Source organism: Ciona robusta, chromosome 7, assembly GCF_009617815.1.
Source record: "Ciona robusta chromosome 7, ASM961781v2".
In the NCBI taxonomy this organism is placed as follows: domain Eukaryota; kingdom Metazoa; phylum Chordata; class Ascidiacea; order Phlebobranchia; family Cionidae; genus Ciona; species Ciona robusta.
Window position 1 is genome coordinate 8,855,582 of NC_143241.1, and position 19,067 is coordinate 8,874,648.

At 39.2% G+C, this 19,067-nt stretch overlaps 5 protein-coding genes across 7 annotated transcripts; 2 read left to right on the forward strand and 3 right to left on the reverse strand.

The window, feature by feature from the left end:
* Positions 1-5: 5 nt before the first annotated feature.
* LOC149734543 (neurocalcin homolog) lies at positions 6-2,045 on the reverse strand. Its single transcript, XM_089880578.1, has 5 exons — positions 1,127-2,045; positions 742-859; positions 500-645; positions 247-334; positions 6-193 (listed from the first exon to the last, which is right to left on the reverse strand). The coding sequence occupies exons 1-5, from the start codon at positions 1,232-1,234 to the stop codon at positions 99-101; spliced, it is 555 nt and encodes a 184-aa protein (XP_089736704.1). The 5' UTR covers positions 1,235-2,045; the 3' UTR covers positions 6-98.
* Positions 2,046-4,091: 2,046 nt separating this feature from the next.
* Positions 4,092-6,445, forward strand: LOC149734544 (protein LTV1 homolog). Its single transcript, XM_089881278.1, has 8 exons — positions 4,092-4,263; positions 4,664-4,922; positions 5,041-5,203; positions 5,427-5,563; positions 5,617-5,720; positions 5,793-5,842; positions 6,133-6,251; positions 6,379-6,445. The coding sequence occupies exons 1-8, from the start codon at positions 4,092-4,094 to the stop codon at positions 6,443-6,445; spliced, it is 1,071 nt and encodes a 356-aa protein (XP_089737404.1).
* Positions 4,844-12,967, reverse strand: LOC149734545 (uncharacterized). Of its 2 annotated transcripts, none has more exons than XM_089880529.1 (22): positions 12,791-12,967; positions 12,363-12,432; positions 12,194-12,313; positions 12,064-12,134; positions 11,654-11,804; positions 11,159-11,309; positions 10,738-10,816; positions 10,376-10,509; positions 10,028-10,143; positions 9,750-9,883; positions 9,330-9,466; positions 8,973-9,103; positions 8,870-8,922; positions 8,642-8,750; positions 8,469-8,584; positions 8,220-8,333; positions 8,018-8,163; positions 7,800-7,885; positions 7,506-7,632; positions 7,150-7,246; positions 6,990-7,094; positions 4,844-6,632 (listed from the first exon to the last, which is right to left on the reverse strand). In XM_089880529.1, exons 1-22 carry the CDS (start codon positions 12,935-12,937, stop codon positions 6,489-6,491), a joined length of 2,538 nt encoding a protein of 845 aa, XP_089736655.1. In that variant the 5' UTR covers positions 12,938-12,967; the 3' UTR covers positions 4,844-6,488. The 2 variants fall into 2 exon arrangements, with proteins under 2 accessions (XP_089736655.1, XP_089736656.1); XM_089880530.1 differs by lacking the exon at positions 12,791-12,967 and adding an exon at positions 12,568-12,751.
* A 258-nt stretch (positions 12,968-13,225) lies between these two features.
* LOC149734546 (uncharacterized) lies at positions 13,226-16,196 on the reverse strand. Of its 2 annotated transcripts, none has more exons than XM_089880548.1 (12): positions 15,953-16,196; positions 15,669-15,748; positions 15,200-15,392; positions 15,078-15,147; positions 14,896-14,923; positions 14,549-14,756; positions 14,333-14,477; positions 14,090-14,196; positions 13,813-13,907; positions 13,669-13,758; positions 13,494-13,544; positions 13,226-13,442 (listed from the first exon to the last, which is right to left on the reverse strand). In XM_089880548.1, exons 1-12 carry the CDS (start codon positions 16,194-16,196, stop codon positions 13,323-13,325), a joined length of 1,431 nt encoding a protein of 476 aa, XP_089736674.1. In that variant the 3' UTR covers positions 13,226-13,322. The 2 variants fall into 2 exon arrangements, with proteins under 2 accessions (XP_089736674.1, XP_089736675.1); XM_089880549.1 differs by having other exon boundaries at positions 15,669-15,835; positions 15,953-16,157.
* A 205-nt stretch (positions 16,197-16,401) lies between these two features.
* LOC149734547 (folylpolyglutamate synthase, mitochondrial-like) lies at positions 16,402-19,004 on the forward strand. Its single transcript, XM_089880540.1, has 2 exons — positions 16,402-16,555; positions 17,068-19,004. Exons 1-2 carry the CDS (start codon positions 16,470-16,472, stop codon positions 18,587-18,589), a joined length of 1,608 nt encoding a protein of 535 aa, XP_089736666.1. The 5' UTR covers positions 16,402-16,469; the 3' UTR covers positions 18,590-19,004.
* Positions 19,005-19,067: the final 63 nt, after the last annotated feature.

A 19,067-nucleotide genomic window follows, 5' to 3' on the forward strand; every position in this document is an offset into this window, starting at 1 on the left:
CACGATTGATCACAAATAGAATTTATTGCAAGCAAACGTCGCGCCCAGCACTTATTACGTCACAGTCACCAGCTTCTTGGGGTATTATTACGTCACAATCACTTTTGTTGCACATCAATAGTTCTTTGTAGAAACTCCAGCAATCGCTCGTCACGCTTTACTCCTTTCACGAATTCCGCGACGGAAATCAAACCTGGAACAATTGACGTTTATTGCGTCATATTAAAACATCATGACGTCACAAACCGTCCCCGTTGGAGTCCAAACCCTCGAATGCGTCACTTCCGGATTTAAGTTGTTCCGGTTCGCTAATTCCGTTCATCGCGTATATCGCCTGCATTGTGACGACATAAACATTTTATTTTAATACAAAGCCATTGTAAGTTGTAATATTTAATTGAAATAAATTAAGATAAAAATTAAAGTTACATTTGTTTCTTTAAAACGAGAATTTTAAACTAAAACAGTACAGTTTAAGGTAATAGTGACGTCATAATACCCTCATTATTTGCAGCATCTCGTCACGCGTTATTGTCCCATCATTATTGACGTCATAAACGTTAAAGGTCCACGTGAGTTTCTCTTCAGGCGTGCCACGTGTGGTGATAGAGAGCCCGCATACGAACTCGCGGAAATTAATGAAACCTAACAATTGTGACGTCAAAATTAAAACATCGTTGTGACGTCATCATAAAAACATCAGTGACGTCATAGTTAAAACTCAATAGTGACGTAACATACCGTCATTGTTGAAGTCGAATGTTCGGAACAAATGATCGACGAATCGGGGATCGCGGTTAAAAAACTTTTTATAGAATTCGTCAAACTTTGTTCGATCCATTTTCCCGCTGGTGGATTCCTGGAAGGGTGTGTTGTTTATCATGCCGTGGTGGGGAGGGTGTAATAACACGGGTGTTCTGTTTCATACACCTCATGCCCGCTTACGGGTTACCACGTATGTAACTTTGTGGGTGATTGTTTTAATATATGGCTGACAATTTGGACAACCCATTAGTGACCACTGGGTTGGAGCAATTGTCGTAAAGTGTCAAGGACACATACGCTCACAATGGTAGCAGCACCGAGCCTCGACCCCACACCTTCACAAAGAATATTATTACTATACCTGTTGAAAATCATCGTAACATTTCTTTAGTTCCTCCGGTGTAAAATTTGTTAAACTTTCCAATTGTTTGCAATCCTCGTCACGTGTTTTACTTTTCGCGCAACCCATTGTTCATTCTAATTGTGACGTAACAAAAAAATAACAAACTAATCTAACTAAAAACTTTATGACGTCACTAACTCCTTTATTACGTGAACAATGGGAAACATAGATATCAGAGATGACTATTAATAATAAATGAAGCATAGAAATCTTATATAAGCGATCGATTCAATCAGGCAACATACCACACTGTGACGTCACTATCTCTCAAGACAATGCTTTAATTATGACGTAATATACCTCACGGTCGATGCCGAGCTAAAACTTTTATTACGTCACATACTTAATTTAAATTGCGACACAATAAACATTTTATTCGATTGTGACGAAACATTTTGTTTGATGCTGATTGTTCAACATTGTTATTAAACAGAAGAAACCTTACGTCACAATCGACTTTCGTCCAACAATTTCTAACAATTGGTCTAGAACTTCTGCGCGCGCGCTCTGACGTTTATGACGTAGCAACTACAACGGTTACGCAAATTAGGTCACAATGGCCTTTATTTGGCTGCAACAACCATTCCTACGTCACAATGCTATTTGTTCTCTTCCTGAACCGAAAACTCGAACCTCATCGAAACGCAGCGTCCCTAACTTTCGCGCGACCTGCAAAGAATTTGCGATTGTGACGTCACGAAACGCATCGCCGATCACGTGTTAATACGCTACGTCAAAATAACTAATGTTACAATATAAGTTAACTCAATGTGACGTAACAATACTATTTCTTCTCAAACAATCGATAGCGTCCTCACTCTAACTAACAAGTCGATCTATACGACATCGCCAGTTTAATTATTCGCTTATTGTTACGTCACAACTAATTTGTGCATCTGATTGATCCTAAACAATGTTCATTGTTTTGTTACAATCGCCTTTATAAGCTGCAATGTTGTATCATACATTGTGATGTCATAATATGGACATAATGACGCATCGTGACATGTTTTGATGTGTCATTAATAATGCTCATTGTGACGCATCAAACTGCATGATTGACTTTTGTTATGTTACGTCACAGTACCGACGCGCAAAACACCTTTGTTGTTAACAAATAAAGTTGTTACGTCATAAATTCAAACAATTCGTTATTATTACATAACTATAGTAAGGTTTATAACGTAACAAACAAAAGTTCCAGATCCAACATTTGCGTCTTTATTTCGTCACTTCGTGCCCAATTTTATAAGTTGTCTATAGAAAGATTTCCCTTACGCGCAACCTCGTGTATAATGAACATATAGAAATAACAAACAAACACAGAAACAAAATATATAAGAACACATGTTTGTTTGTTACTGTTGACGTCACAATGGTAAGTTAAATTGTTTTTGTTAGTCTAGAACTAAGGATAGTTGTAGAACGTGAATACTATGACGTCATAATGGGTAACAAAGTCATAATTTTTAATTCACATCACCGACTGCGTACATTAGCGTACCTCTAGCTCAGAGATTATTGGTTCGAATCTTGGCCCTGCCACTGTTGTGGACATTCATTCATTTAATTATGACGTAATAATTACAGCCACGACGTAACAAGAAACAATTCATCGACAAGAAGAAGTCGGTGACCTTTAACCTCGTGCACAGGTGACGTAATAATACATTTCTTGTATTTACTTTTAATTTTGTTTTTCATAAAACTCGATATGAGTTAAATTTATATTGTAAGTTTGTTTGCTGCTAATTTTCTTCTCTTCATTATTTTAATTAATTTGATCTTCACTATCGTACTCGAAGACATAAATATTCGTATTGTCGTTTAAATATTAATTTGAATAATATTGACAAATATGTAAATATTATGTTAATTATTAAGTTGAACAAAAGGTGATATGTTAAATAATTAGAATTAATTAATTTTATTGACAGGAGTCAAAAGGACCCCCTCGCTGCAGACGAAGACGCGCCTCAACGAGTTTTAATTCCGATAAATGAATCTGCTCCACTAGAGGTCAGTGTTTTAAACATTTTGTTAATTTAACGGGGGTTCTCGAACAGAGATTTTTGCTGTTTGTTGGTGTTAACTTTCAAAAGCTTTGCACGCTCTGTCAAATTTATTCGAACCAAAATCTTTTACCACAAATATAAACAATGAGATAAATATCGGCAACAATTCAATGGTTTACCCGATGTTGCTGGCGTATAATAAAACCAAACACATCATATACTACTCTATAAAGGACCCCTTTAAATACCGCAGTACACCAGTGCCTCCAGTGCCTAGTGAAACTAATGTATCGCCACGTTTACGTTGTTTTGAACTAAACGAAATAACCACCTCACCGTCAATGACGCACGTGTTTTTACATTTTACTGTTTTTGAAGCTCCATGTGACCACTGAGCAACGATGTCTGCACGTCAACTTTTTAATAAAACTATTCTGGCAATGATACGATTTCATTCCAACGTTTCGACGTCCTATTAAGGTCGCCTGCATTAGGGTAAATGGATTTGGCATGATGAAGACGACGTCGAAACGTTGGAATGAAATCGTATCATTGCCAGAATAGTTTTATTAAAAAGTTGACGTGCAGACATCGTTGCTCAGTGGTCACATGGAGCTTCAAAAACAGTAAAATGTAAAAAAACGTGCGTCATTGACGGTGAGGTGGTTGCATGTATCTCTTGTACAGTTTTAATATGTGTTATGATGTCATAAACATTTATTATTTCGTTTAGTTCAAAACAACGTAAACGTGGCGATACATTAGTTTCACTAGGCACTGGAGGCACTGGTGTACTGCGGTATTTAAAGGGGCCCCTCTATAAATACAACTTTAGTAATAAGTTCACATATGGCTGATTCAGCAAGACTTTTAGAACGAAAGTTTGAGCCTTAATTGTTTACTTTATTATGACATCACAACCACCATTGTTTGATCAGAATCCTGAACAATGGGAATCTAGAATTGAGAATCAGAAAACGTTCGGCATTGGATTCGAGGACGATTACGATTACCTTCAACATCTCAAACCATCGTCAAGGAACCAGGAAGCCATTCTTGTTCCCAAGGATGGGGACCAAAGTAAGTTGCACTACTATGTTTTTGCAAACTTTAGTATTACCTTTACTATTATATTGAATTTTTGCTTTGCATTTGTTAATCTCACTCGGTGCTGTTGAACAATCCACCCACTCGTCATATATCCCACCCCCCACACCCCCAGCATACTTTGGCCCCCTAATATATTTTCTAATGTTGTTATTGTTCACTAACTGAAGGTTTTATCTTCTCACTGAATTTGTTCCTGTTTGAGTAAATGTTACCTGTATTAGATTTCAGGATATTACATGTTTTTAAATGCGTCGTTATGTTCATGGCATTAAACAGATAGTAACTTAACATAATAGAAAGTAATGGCAACAATACGAATGTAACAAAGAGACGTTTTAATATTCATCTAATAATGTTCATTGCCCCACAGTTCACATGGAAAGTGTTGACGAGGAAAACATAGAAATCATAAAAGATGACACGGTGTTACGACTTCCATCCATAGTATTTGCATCGCACAGCGAGGGCGACGTTGGTCTGGTGCATCGTGCGGTCCCAAACCCACGGGGACCACAGCCATCATGGGACCCAGACGTGGTGGCGGGGTTAGACGAGGACTTCGATTTCAACGACCCCGATAATGAACTGGAAGATGATTTCATGGCGATGGCTTGCGAAGAGGGGGAAAGGTGGGAGTTGGTTTGGGTTTGGTGTAAGGGGTTAGAATGGGGGGTGGTCGGCACATGTGTTTAGGAGAACTGATTTACTTTTGCTGTAGTTTCTAAACATTGTGTTGTAATGTTTCAGTGACGACGTTGATAGCGACGCTGAGTCGTGTGACTCGGGGTCATGTGACCTGGATGAATTCTCGGACGAAGAAACGAAGTCACGGTTCACCGCATACTCGATGACATCATCAGTGATGCGTAGAAACGAACAACTTACGTTGTTGGACGACAGATTTGAGAAGGTTCGTGGAAAAATATAAAAATGTTTTTTTTTACATTTGGTAAACGATGATAAAAGTGTGGCTGACCCCACAATAACTTTTTTATTTTATTGATTTAGCCACAAAATAGTGGAAAACTTTATACATGTCGCTGTTAAGGATTAGTTCAGTCTTGCCCTTTCACGAAATTATCTTTCATTAGTTTACCTGGTAGTTAGTTTAACTTTACCTCGCGCTGTTTCAGTTCTTTGAAAGTTACGACGAGCCGAACATTGGGGAGCTGTGTCAAGTTGAGATCGAGGGGGGAATCCCTGTGGGTGATGTCGGTGAGATGGAGGGGTTAGAGTTGTTACTGGGGTTGGGGGGCGGGGTTAAAGAGGGGTGAGTATAATGGTGGTTGTGATGTCATAATGTAATTAACTATGACATCATAGAGAGGAAGAACGTATACGACCCACGTTGCCTAGCAACCTTGATAACGACGATGATGACATCATGGTAACCATGGTGATGGAGAAACCTCGCGATAATTGGGATTGTGAGTCGATATTATGTAAGTATGATGTCATAATACAAATATATTGCATAATAACCATTGTTACGTCAACAGCCACCTATTCAACGATCTACAATCGACCGAAACTTATCCAAGATCCCCCAGTGAGTCGGAACTTTGTTACTTTGCATATTTAAACACATATATTTTTATATATAAACATATTATATTTAATAAAACCTTTGTTGACAAACAATCACTTATTGTTGTTTCACAGAAAATCAAAATCTCACCAACGACGGGACTTCCCCTAAACAGCAAACCTCGTCTGACCAAAAAACAAGTTCGTGTTGTTAATAGATGTCTATGTTTCATATAAAAGCCATTCAACCTACGTCACCAAAGTCTTGCTAGTGTATAATATTAATAATATGATATCTATGTTTGTCGTTAGTTGAAATCGTTGGAGCCTGAAGTTGAAAAACCCCGAGTCATCGTTCGTGGGAAAGATGAGACGAGGGAGGAGAAGACGGCACGCAAGGCGGCTGTCAAAGAAATGAAAAAGGTGACGATGTTTGTTTGTGGCTGAGATAATACACCTGGAAACAACATTTACATAAAATAAACCAAAACCAACCAAAAACAAAGTTTTGTAACTTTATATTTATTTATGAAAATAACTTTGTTTATTACCTCACAGGAGAGAAGACAAGAGAAAAAGGCGACAAAGAAAGCTTTCCGTGCAGAACAAACGAGACAAAACTTAGAAATAATAAATATAAACCGTAATTTATCGGGGGTTCGGATACATTAGGGCGTCGTCAGCCAATCCATGGCAGCTTGGTGGACACGGTTGGCTGCACTTCCGTCAATCTGCGATTTAAGGAACAACGAGATGTTGTCTAGCGCCACCTCGAGGCCACCTTGAACTTTCGACATTTTGTCCGTGTTGTCCTGGTGACAGTGTTTATGATGTCATCATGTTTGTTTATGATGTCATAGTTGGTATTTAATCTGCTGGACCTAATGTTGCCAGCTATTTTCATTTGTTCGCTACCATAGTGCGTTTTGCATTTGCAGTACTGGAGTAACTTATTTTAACAGATGGTCCTTGTCTACATTCTGTTATCCTCGGTTGGTAGTGAACATAGAATTATATAACCTGATCCTCATGATAAGAAATGTGGGACGTCATGTGCTGACCATCTTACCCCACCGCACAATCTTTATAATGTAGTTTGTGGGACGTCATGTGCTGACCATCTTACCCCACCGCACAATCTTTATAATGTAGTTTAAGACTTAACTTACGTGGGATCTGACGTGAAACTTCTCCAAACCAGCTTTATTAAACTCCCCACGGTCGTGATAATATTGTTTCAATGCTACGTTTAACTTCTCTTGCAAGGTTACCAGCTGTAATATTATGATGTCATAAAGTATGATGTCATAATATATGATGTCACAATACCTGTTTATGATCCTTAATTGAGGTTTCCAACTTAACCTTGCTGTCGTATAAATCCATCAAACGGTTCTTTAAATCAATGTGTTCGCTCTGTAGCTCCCTGTAGTGGTAAATATTATATATATCTATGTGTACGGGGCCATGGCGCAATGGCAGCATCCAGCTTGTAGCTTAGTTATAGGATTGCTCGACGCTGCTACCATTATGGGTATTTGTATCTTTGGGCAAAACCCTTAGTTGCAATTGCTCCAACTCAGTGGTCACTAATGGGTTGTCCAAATTATAGCTAATAAGCAGCCATGAGAGGTCTTGAGGTTTAACACCCATGTCACCCCCATTTCAACCCCCAACCCACCCACCGATAACGTTGGGCGAGCATCTTATTCTTCTCCATTTCTTCCTTCACGTTTTCCTCCAAGTTAGTTTTGACCTCTAACCTTTGTGACATCACTTCCTCGTGAATCTTCTCGCGCTCCGCGAAACGAGCTGCGTAATAATCACTAGGTGGCATGGTGGCTCGATGACATCACAAGTGGTTTCATCATCGGTTTTAAACTATTCGCATAAACCACGTCCCACGTTGGTAAATCCCCGGTTGTCTTCACCCGTATATAGTAGACACCGACGCACCAACATAGAAACAACATACTCACCGTTAGCGCCCTCTAGTTGTTTATTAAGATCCTCGTTCCTTTTTTCTCCCGTCGTTAATTTAATTTCTAATTCTTCCAGTTCCTCTCTGTGATCATAAACTTTATTCAGCAGCAAAGATCAAATTAACTACCAGTAAAAACTGCTTGAGTAAAAATGTTGAACTGAAAAGTGGAGCTAAAACCATAATACCCAATTTAACTTAAGTTACAAAACCTACTTCAGCTTCTTAATATTTTCTTCCGTTGTGTGAATCCTTTTATTCATAGCGTTCTCGGAGATTCGCATGTCGTTCAACTTTTGCGACATTTGTTGTTCCTCGTGTTTCATTTCTTTGATGCGAGATTTTAATTCCATTTGTTCTGTCTGGGGGTGAGGGGGTTAGATGGGTGAGTGGGTCAATATGGTGGACGCCACCTTACCTGTAGTTTGCGTTCTACGGGTTCAATCGCGTCCCGCTTTCCCTTCAACTCGCGTTCCGTCTTCTCGTGTTCGTCGTTGATTTCTTTCAACTTTGTTTCTAATCGTGCGATGTTCTGATAATTAGCCGGTTAGAATGCTAAACTCTTGATGAGACGGTACAATCAATCAAACCCATAAACAATTGTTTATCCCGCCACCCAGGAATAAATCAGTTACATTTAAATCACCCCTCCATTATGACATCACACCTTAACCGTCTCATCATGTTTAATCGTCAACTCCTCGACTTCCCTCGTCGCCTCAACGACCGCATTCTGGGTTTTCTCCAAATTTTTCGACACTTTTTGTTTCTTTTTCACATTTTCTTGAAAATCAAAAAGCCGTCAAACAAGTTACGATATATCATAGAGATCATATATACCGGTCTTTCCCTTGAGCAAAGCACTTGAGTTTTGTTGACGTTTAGCCTCGAGCGCGGTTCGTTGTCGCATTTCCTCATTTACATGTTTGCGCAGGTTCTCCGAGGTTGACTGTGATGTCATAATAAAATTTATATCTTCAAATACGATAACGAAGATTAATTAAAACATGTTATGGGTAAAAACTACTTGAGTAAAAGTGTCACACCCTTTATGACATCACAACTCACCTTCAACGCGTCTTCAAGCGACTGAGATTTCGTTTCTTCTTTCTCGAGTTGGTCTAACATAAAAACAATATAACAACGTTCACATGCAACATAGACATCTTACTTTTCAGTTCGATATTAATCATAGAAATGTTAGAAACTTCATCGCCAGCGGTTTTTAATTGTTGTTCGCATCGATCGCGTTCCTTACGATATCGTTCGATCTCACGTTCGGCTTTTGATACAGCTTTGTCGCTACAACCAGATTACGTAATATTAATTGTTTCACTCATGGATTTCTGACACGGAATCAAATATGATACAGTATGTGAATAACATGGGTGAACATAGTAATGAACAAACTGATTAAACAGGTGAGACAAAGGCAGAGGCTGTAAACCAAAACTTCCCAAACTTTTCTATCAAAAAAAGTTCTTTAACGTACAGTTTGTGAAGTATGTTCAAATGCCCCAACACCCACCAAGTTTTTATCTCATCGTTCATATCTTCGATATCATAATTCATATCACGATTCGTCTCTTGCAATTCCCTCAACGATTTCAAACTATTCCGATATTTTTCTTCCAAATTATAAATTTTCTCGCGCATGCCTTTGTGCTGTAACATAGAAACAATATTAACAACCAAGTTTGTCGTTTGTTAACATAGAACGTACGAACGGATTCATCAATAACCCAACACAGGTATTTCGACATTATTTTTATTTACTTCAAATATTTAAATTACTTTTGTGTGTATACTTTACATTAATTTCCACCATCTAAATATTTCGTCTTTTACCAAAATTAAGAAATCCTTGTTTATATAAAAGACGGTTAATGCCACAAAAACCTTCACATTTAAAAGTAAGAAAATATAAGTATTATGACATCACACCCACCATTTCTTCCACCTCATTGTCTAGCGCCACCTTCTGTCTCGTTACTTCCCCTGTTTCGAACTCGACTTGTTTAACTTCATCTCTCAACCCCTCGATCTTGTAAACCTCATGCTGTTCCAACTCACGAACTTTCTCTGGGGGGAAGGTGGTACGTGGTAACAGGTTAGTAATTTATATTTTTCAAGCATGTTGGGGGATGCACAAATATCGGGTCATGACTAATAAACAGGTTGGGTATTCACGTGTTGTAGTTATTTATAAACCACCCGGTTATTCACCCGTTTTGTTTTGCAGCACAACGAGCTCTTCGTTCTGGTGCGTCAACTTTTGTAAACTTTGTTCGGCTTTCTTTAAATAAGCTTTGAACATCGCCTCCGAGTGGTGGAGATCAGTCCTGTTTATAAGATATCCATGTTAACAAGGTAAAGCAACTTCTAACATAGTTTTAAGATTTCGTAACGAGGTAAAATTACAAGGTTATGCCACATATGCTAGCTCCTAACGAACTACAGCCCCTAACTAGGAAACCCCCCCGAACATATTTCTGTTTCTTGTTCTTTAACGTATGAGTGATGAACCTACCCTCTGTGCAGTAGGAACTTTATAAAACAACACACGCAACTTACTTTAGCATTTTAAGTTGCGAGCGAACAGCTTCGAGATTTTCTTTCGCTTTCTGTCGTTCGCGTTCGGCTTTCTCTGTCGCTTCCTGGTATTTTTGTTCTGCTTGGTCGAGTTTAATTCGCGCCTCAGCGAGTTCCTACATAAAAATCAAATAATATTTATCTCTTTAATTACGATAGCGAAGATTAAATTAATTAAAACAACAAAGAGAAGGAATTAGCAACAAAATGACAGTCGATAACACGCTTTGGGTAAAAACTACTTGAGAAAATGTGTCGAATAAAAGTTTGGCCGCTAAACCCACAACTTGTTATATAAAGTTGTCGTAAAAGTCTCAAATAAAACATAGAAATAATAAACTCACGTCATCAGTATCTCGTTGCATGGATTTAATTTCTTTCATCGATTCTTTTTCAATCAATAACTTTTCCTCCACTAGAGGGCTACAAGAACGACAACTCAGTTATTTTAAAACTAACATTCCGTTGCTTCTACCAGGCATAGTGTAATATATGGATTCATTTGATGTTAAAAGTTTACTTTATGAACTACAAAAGTGAAATATTAAAAACTGATTCGAAACTAAATCCTCTCTCATGCGATTATAATCCTCAAGTTAAACCACATAATATTTATCTTGTCAAAATATTTAAATCGTCTTGAAAACGAACCTCTTCCTAACCACAGTAGACACATTGTGACATCACAATCACCATTGTGACATAGGTGACCTCTGACGAACTTAATTAAATTAAAATATCGAGTTTCATAGAAATCTTCTATACCAATGTTTCTTCACGAAGTTGATATCTTGCTTAAGACTTGCGTTCAACAATTGAGCGGCGTGGACGCGTTCCTTGCTTCGTTCTAATTGTCGTGTGGTGTACGATACGTGCCATTGCAATTCACTTATATCACAAGCACAAGCCTCGTGCTCTGTTGTGGTGAATATTAGTTATGATGGTATCAACTAAGGGGATTCCTCAGACATCAACAATTCCAAAACACCCAAAAAAACAATACTGGTTGAGTTGATTTTTCAGCTGTAATAGCTCGGGTAATTTTTGTTGCCGGATCCTTGTTAGTCGACACATATTGAAAAACATTGAAGTTTGTCAATGTTGGGTGTCTATGGGGTGTAGATAGCCAAGTGGAGATATTGTTCAATGTAAAACAAAAGTTACTTTGCCGACAACGAGGCAACCCCACGATGCTATGTTAAACTACCCCCACCCCTCAGGACCCCCACAACCCCCCAGAACCCCTACCCCCAACCGCACCTTTCTGCACAGCAGCCGGAAGTTCTATCATCCTACGTTGCGACAAATCATCCAACCGCGAAACTAATTTCTTTACTCGTTCTCGCTCGTGCTCTAGTGCGCTCTCGGTGGCCAATCTGTCAGCCTCGAGCCTCGTGATCAACTCCGCCACCTGGACATAGATATCTTATAAAACACAGTATATGACGTAATATAGAAGATTATGGCCGGTTTAGTTGGCTCGCTGGCCTCAAGCCAAGAGGTTATGGGTCAAAAGCTCGACGCTGCTACCATTGTGGGCGTATGTGTCATTGGGCAAGACCCTTAACAGTCATTGCTCCAACCCAGTGGTCACTAATGGGTTGTCCAAATTATCAACCATGCATGAAAACAATCACCCACAAAGTAACATATACGTGACCCATTACAACCTGTGTAAAAACTTGATGAGGTTTGAGTTGAATTTGTTTCATCATATCGCCCTCTGGTGGTTCGCTTGTTTCTGTATAAACATCATGATGTCATAAAGCTAATAATTGTTATTGTTACAATAACAATCACCTGAAGGGGATTTCCCTCCCAAACCCTGGACGGATAACTCCACATTTTGGTCACCAGGTGGGGGAAAAGAGCCGGGTGTCAAGAATCTGATTTGTTTACGAGTTCCGGTTGGTCGAACATCTGTCATGTGATGTCATTATTACATCATACCATTGTGACATCATAATACCTTCATTATCTTGTTTTAGAATACTTTGCGGAACTTGTTGCTCTTTGGCGCCATCTGTCTTTACCAAACCCTGCAAACATAGAAATCAAATATTACTTTCGTCGTCAAAATTTTTACTTGACCACGAAGTGTCAAAAGCATAAACTATCTATGACGTCATGGGGAAACCCCCGCACACAAATGCTCCTTTCAACACCCAACTTACCCCTAACCTTCGACATACGATGCTGGCACGCAACTAAGGGTACTTGGTTCAAGGCCCACTAGAGTATGTGTCAAAACATGGGATTTCTTAACCTAATCTGTACGTGTTTTACAAAACAATTTTAACAATAGTGCGCACGCGAAAAACGTCTTGAACACGCAACATCTCGTTAGGGAACTCTAAATGGTGTTCTTGGTTCGAGACTCACTGCTGCCACACGAACCTTCAATCTTTCCAGATGAAACAAAGCTTTATTAATGCAGGGCGTTGGTGTGGAAACTAATTCACAACTTCGACGTTTATTTAATTTCTTTTCTTCATTTCTCGGAAACTTTGAGACGACTTGGTCAGGCATTTTAACGTTGGCCATAAACCGCTGGATTTAATGTAGATTTGCATAGCAACCGCACCCTAGCGCTGTTAGCGGTGGAACTTCGGGGAGGAATAAATATTTTGTTGAAATTGTGAATCTGTGCAATTTTTGCTAATGACGTCATTAATGTTGACGTAACTGCTTTATTAACGTCACACCACCTTTTATTCTATATTGCTAAGGTCGGAAAACAAAACCCGCGCCCCAGGTCCCACATATTCATTGGAAAATCACATGTGGCCCAACATACAATGACCAATATCTCAAAACACCAACTCAGTAAAATGTTTTTCATTGAAATTTATTCGACGCAGACATAACACGGACAACATTATGACATAATACATGACATCACGAAGTTTCATGATGACATCACAAATGTTTATGTTTCAAAGTTGGATTCCATTGTTTGGTCGACAATCACCAACGAGTTCTCGTTTTTCACGATGTCATCATGACTCAGCATGTTTTGCTCCAATGACGTTGTTGCCGACATCACTTCCTGTTGACAATCAACCATTATGACATCACAACTGCTACTATGACAACAAACCTCTTCTTGTGACATCACACACGATCCATTGTTCATCGAAGTATCGAGATTCTAGAAACAAATAAAACATTTTTTTGAATGCGAATAATTGCTTATTTTACGATAGCGATCAAAATTAGGGGTCTAGTAACCCCAATAAAACGAGACCGACCAAAAAAGGAAACAACTAACTCACCTTCCCATTCTCACCACTAGGAGGTGACACTTGCCTGTCTTGAGATGTCACAATCACCTCGTTCTCTTCAACAAAGAAAACTTGCAGTGGCTGTTTCACATAGAAATGTTATATAAGATACAATAATTTTATTTCTATGTTTACGTTCTGTTTCTTGAGATGCGTTTTTAGATGAGCCTTGTAGTTTCCGTTATGGTTGAACAATCGGCCACAATCGGGGCATGGACCGAACAAGTTACCTGCGGTACAAAATATGAAATGTCTATGTTGTTTCCATTCTTTCAGTGTAAAAGATCTTCTGGCAATTGTAGATTTTTATGTTTTATCTTTCATACGGTGAGACGGGTTGTCCAAGCACATATACGCACAAGGATAGATTTATTAATGACATCACAACCCACCATTATGACATCACACCCACCATTATGCTCCCTCATGTGGCGAGTAAGATCACATTTATATCCGTAACTTTTTCCACATTGTTGGCATACGAAAGGTTTCTCTTTGGTGTGCGTTCGTATATGATCTCTATGGGGGAATAACATTGTTGTCATTGTACGTCACAATTGCTACTATCATGATATAAATATTCCCTTAATACTGACTTATCCACCAGGTTGGGTTTAATATATTTGGTTAGGTTACACCAAACCCCCCCACTAACCTGACTTGTGTTGCCGTAGCGAACATTCTTCGGCAAACGGGACAACTCTTCTTCTTCACCCCGGCGTGCCACAGTTTGTGCTTGCTTAAACTTGAAGGGTCCGAAAAGGTTTTCGAGCAAACCTGGCATTTGTGGGGTCGTTCACCTGAAGATAGAAATCTTATATAAGCAACATAAAGATCATATATAGGCAACATAAACATCATGTAAACCAACCAGTATGGATCCGTTCATGTATTTTAAGATTATAAATATTCGCGAATGACCTTCCACACCAACCACAAGTAACGGGGTTTTCCCCATTATGATAACGAAGATGAGCTTCCATTCGAACTTCCGTCATTACTTTGCGACAAATCGGACACTCGACGCGCTCCAACGGTTTACGACCGCGGCGTTTCTCAACTTGAATTTCTTCAGAATTCTAGGAGATATTTTTATCAGTGTAAAAACAGTGCTGGGTAGCAACATATTATTAGAACCAGGTGGGCATGTTTGATCGCAGCGATATATAATCACCCATATATGACATCATAACCACACATGTACGACATCATAATCACCTTTGTAGCTTCTGTTGTTTGCAATCGACTAAAAAAAAATAAGAATAAATAGATTATTTCGAGAATTCAAACGAAAGATCTTCTTTGGAAAACGAACAATTGTCAGAAGATCTCTTTCATATTTACCTAACATTTGCCTAAGCATATATAATATACATATAATTTCAACAACACCAACGCACCAGTCTTCTTCTTCAACCTCAACATTTCCCTCATTGTCGGAAACCTCAGGTTCGTCACATTTTGAGGATTCTATAAAAATCTTATAAAATATCCCAATATGTAAGATTTCTATGAAACAAACCATCATTATTGAGTTGTTGTTTAAACTTCGCACAAAGTTCGACAATTGAGGATATTTTCAAGAATTCCGAAGCAGCCGATATTTGATCGGCATTGGTTTGGTTGATTGTTAGGTTAGAGGTGTAGATAAAGTTGATGATCGTCGAAAAGTTTGCCGATTCAACGCCGTCCAAGTTGATATTGGGGGTGCCCTCCTGTGGTGTTTAAAGTTGTGATTGGTAATTCAGCACATTAGAAGGTGAAACCCCTGTGTCCTTGAGCAAGACACTTAACAGTAATTGCTCCAACCCAGAGGTTAATAGTCGGTTATTATCATCCACACATAAAAACAATCACCCATATATTACATATGTTGGTAGATTAACATAAATATTATTTATCTTTTTAAATACAATAGCGAAGATCAAATTAATTAAAATAACGAAGAGAAAGAATTAGCAACAAAACAACAGTCGTTAAAACATAATTACTGTTGTTGTTTCTTGCAGAACGGACCGAAACACCGAACTATTTGCGGCGAGAATCGCTCGGTGAGCGTGGAACTTCACTCCTGGGTTGATAATAAACATGTGATAACTTTAATAAGCACCAAACTTTGTAAAACACAGGGGAGGCAGGGGTAGTTAGACACACAATCCTGTGAAACAAATCTAACTTATTGGTTGTAATGTTTACTGATTAATAAAGAGCAGAAAATTAGAGGTTGGCTTGCCCACCCTGCCACCCCAGGTCTAACGCCCCCCCCCCAACTCACCCTCCACAAGAACAACAATATCGGTGAAACTTTGATCCTCCCGTTGTTTATTTAGTTCCCCCATGGTCCTTGTAGGTTGAGTCAACGACTGCACGATCATAATAACTATTGTTGATTCCTCTAGTTTCCCGAAACTGCGATGTCGTTCTAAAACACTGGTTTTCCAACTGGGGATAAATTCTGGGAAAATCCCTGTTGATTGTGACGAAACAGAACAGTGTCCATTCATGCGGAAAAAAAACATTAAAAAAAACAAAATTTTATCGTTTAATAAAGTTGGACCTTATTTAATTAAATTAAACTATGTAAATATTATTCGTAATAGTCGCGGTTTAAATTTGTTATTATTACAAGTGAAGCGAGACGGGGGGTATAAATAACGATGATCGCGATTCATTCGTTCACTCTGTCGCGATACCATTGTGAGGTCACACACGTGGGTTTCGTCGAGTGGTGGCGCTATTGTTGCATTGTTTCTACCGTTGTTTCGTCACAGAAGTCATTATGAAGTTGGTCAATGTTGTGGCCACAGCGCGCGATGTTGGGTTGGAATAAACTGGTTTTCCATCGAGGAATTTCTACAATTATAACTCGTGGATATCAGTAAGTTATTCATTAATTAAATTGCTAATAATTACGTAATTATCACGTGTGCGGAGCAGGAAGTGACGTCATGTTGTTGTTATTGTGACGTAAGTGTGAGGTTTGCGATAAATATCCATAGAAATATTGTAAACCTAGTTTATATGTTAAGAGAATGAAGGCGTTGCATAGCTACTATAAAGTAATTATTTCATAAAGTTAAATAAAAGATTTAAGAAATAATTTGCTTTTATAATTGGAAAATCCAGGGGTTGCTGCAACCGCTGCAAAGTCCTCAGGGTAGGCCTGCATACCATGCACGATATAAATCGACACCAGTGCTGACAGATAACAAATTATAAACAATAACAAAAAGTGACAGATAACAAATTATAAACAATGTTGACAGATAAAGATTTGCGGGTCATGTGTTGTTCAATTTTCGACAAGATAAATAACATAAAATATATATACTCAAAATAAGTGTTGTTTACTTTTAATTTTTAAAGAAATAAACCTATTATTTATCACAGGCAACAAATGGAGGCGATTGACACGAAATATGAGGAAGCCGTTCAAACGTTAAACGAACTGCAGTGTTACAAGATGTTGTCGGCCAAACAAAAGTTGGAAGGTCTCGGTCTTTTGCTGATGAAGGAATTCCTGCATCGAGTTGATGTTTCCGAGAAGGATATTAACGACCTACGTGTCATCCATGTTACTGGGACCAAGGGCAAGGGATCGACGTGTGCGTTTGTGGAAAGCATTTTACGCAAACATGGAGTAAAAACGGGGTTCTACTCTTCACCCCACCTACTGGAAGTTAGGGAACGCATCCGGTTAAACGGGCGACCGATATCGACAGATTTGTTCACCAAGTATTTCTGGGAAGTTCATGAACTTTTGAAAATATCGGAGGATGATTACGAAGCAAAGATCCCGAGTTACTTCTACATGCTTACGATACTAGCTTTCTATATTTTCAAACATGAGAAAGTTGGGGCAGCTGTAATAGAGGTTGGTATAGGGGGTGCATTTGATGCGACAAACGTGATATCTCGCCCCATCTGTTGCGGGGTAGCAGCATTGGGTATCGACCATACCGAATACCTTGGAAATACTATAGAAAAGATAGCGTGGCAAAAGGGGGGGATATTTAAACCCGGAACCCCCGCGTTTACCCTCCCCCAACCCACCGAGGGGATGGCAGTGTTGAAACAACGAGCAAACGAATTTAACGTCGATTTGAAAATTGTCCCAAACTTTGACTCTTACCCCAGGTCAGATGACCTTACCCTAGGTTTGTCAGGTGACCACCAGAAACTTAACGCATCACTGGCCACACAGCTGGCTAATTGTTGGTTACAAAGGACCTCTATGTCACCTATTATGACATCACCAAACTTATTGTTCCCATTAAACGAACCTTTCCGACAAGGATTGCATAGTTGTGTATGGAATGGTAGAGGTCAGGTGATCAAGTTCCGCTCTGTTAGTTTTTACCTTGACGGCGCACATACGGTCCGTAGCCTTACTTGCGCCACCAAGTGGTTCATGGAAGAATCTTCGACAGAGGAATTTCATTTGAAAACTTCGTGCGAGAAAATTCTTGCATTTAACGTGACAAACAACCGCGATGCGAAACAATTCCTCGAGATTTTATTCCCGTGCGGATTTTCTCGAAGTCTGTTCGTCCCCAATATTGCCTCACACGCCCCGTCAAGGTTTAACGACCAAAACAATCTTAAAATTCCGATCGAAAACCAAATTTTCCGAATCTTCGCGAACCGTGACGCTTGGAAGGAAGTGTGTCAGTCTAGGGGAACCCCGACCAACAACGACGAGGCTCAAACTTTCCTCTCGGTCGCCGATGCGCTCTCTAGTGTCACCGAGGGACGGGATGAAGAACTGTGGAAGACACTACAGTCTATGACATCACAAGAAGATTACCCAACCATGAAGTTAAGAGGGAAGCACCTTCAGGTGTTTGTCACTGGAAGTCTCCACTTAGTGGGCGCTTTTCTCATGATATTGAAACCAGATATAAACGAGTGAAAATATTGACAAAAGGTTTATAAACATTGGGGAGACCTGACGGGGTTTGGATAGTTAGACACGCGTTCCTGTAAAACTGAAAGTTCCATTGATTAATATTTCAAGTATTAGGGGGTTTGGCCTACCCACCTCGCCACCCCAGGTTTGGCGCCTGTGTACGCCCCCAAACCACCCAACCATGAAAATGTATTGTGATGTCATATTATTGTAACATGTCAACAAAGTTTCCTTGTTTTAAAACTTTTATTAGTTTGTTAAATAAATAAACCAACAATAAAATTTATTGGGGGATTTCCAATCCTATTTGACGTCACACAAACCGTGAAACTTCACAATCCCACGTTTGATTTTTAAAGGACCCCTAGCGGATTTATGTCAGTTAATTTCTTACCGCTAGCTAGCGTAGTTAAGCAGCCTACTACCATTGGCTGGGGGCTTGTCGTGCCGTAGTGGCTTTCCACCAACGCCAGCCACATAA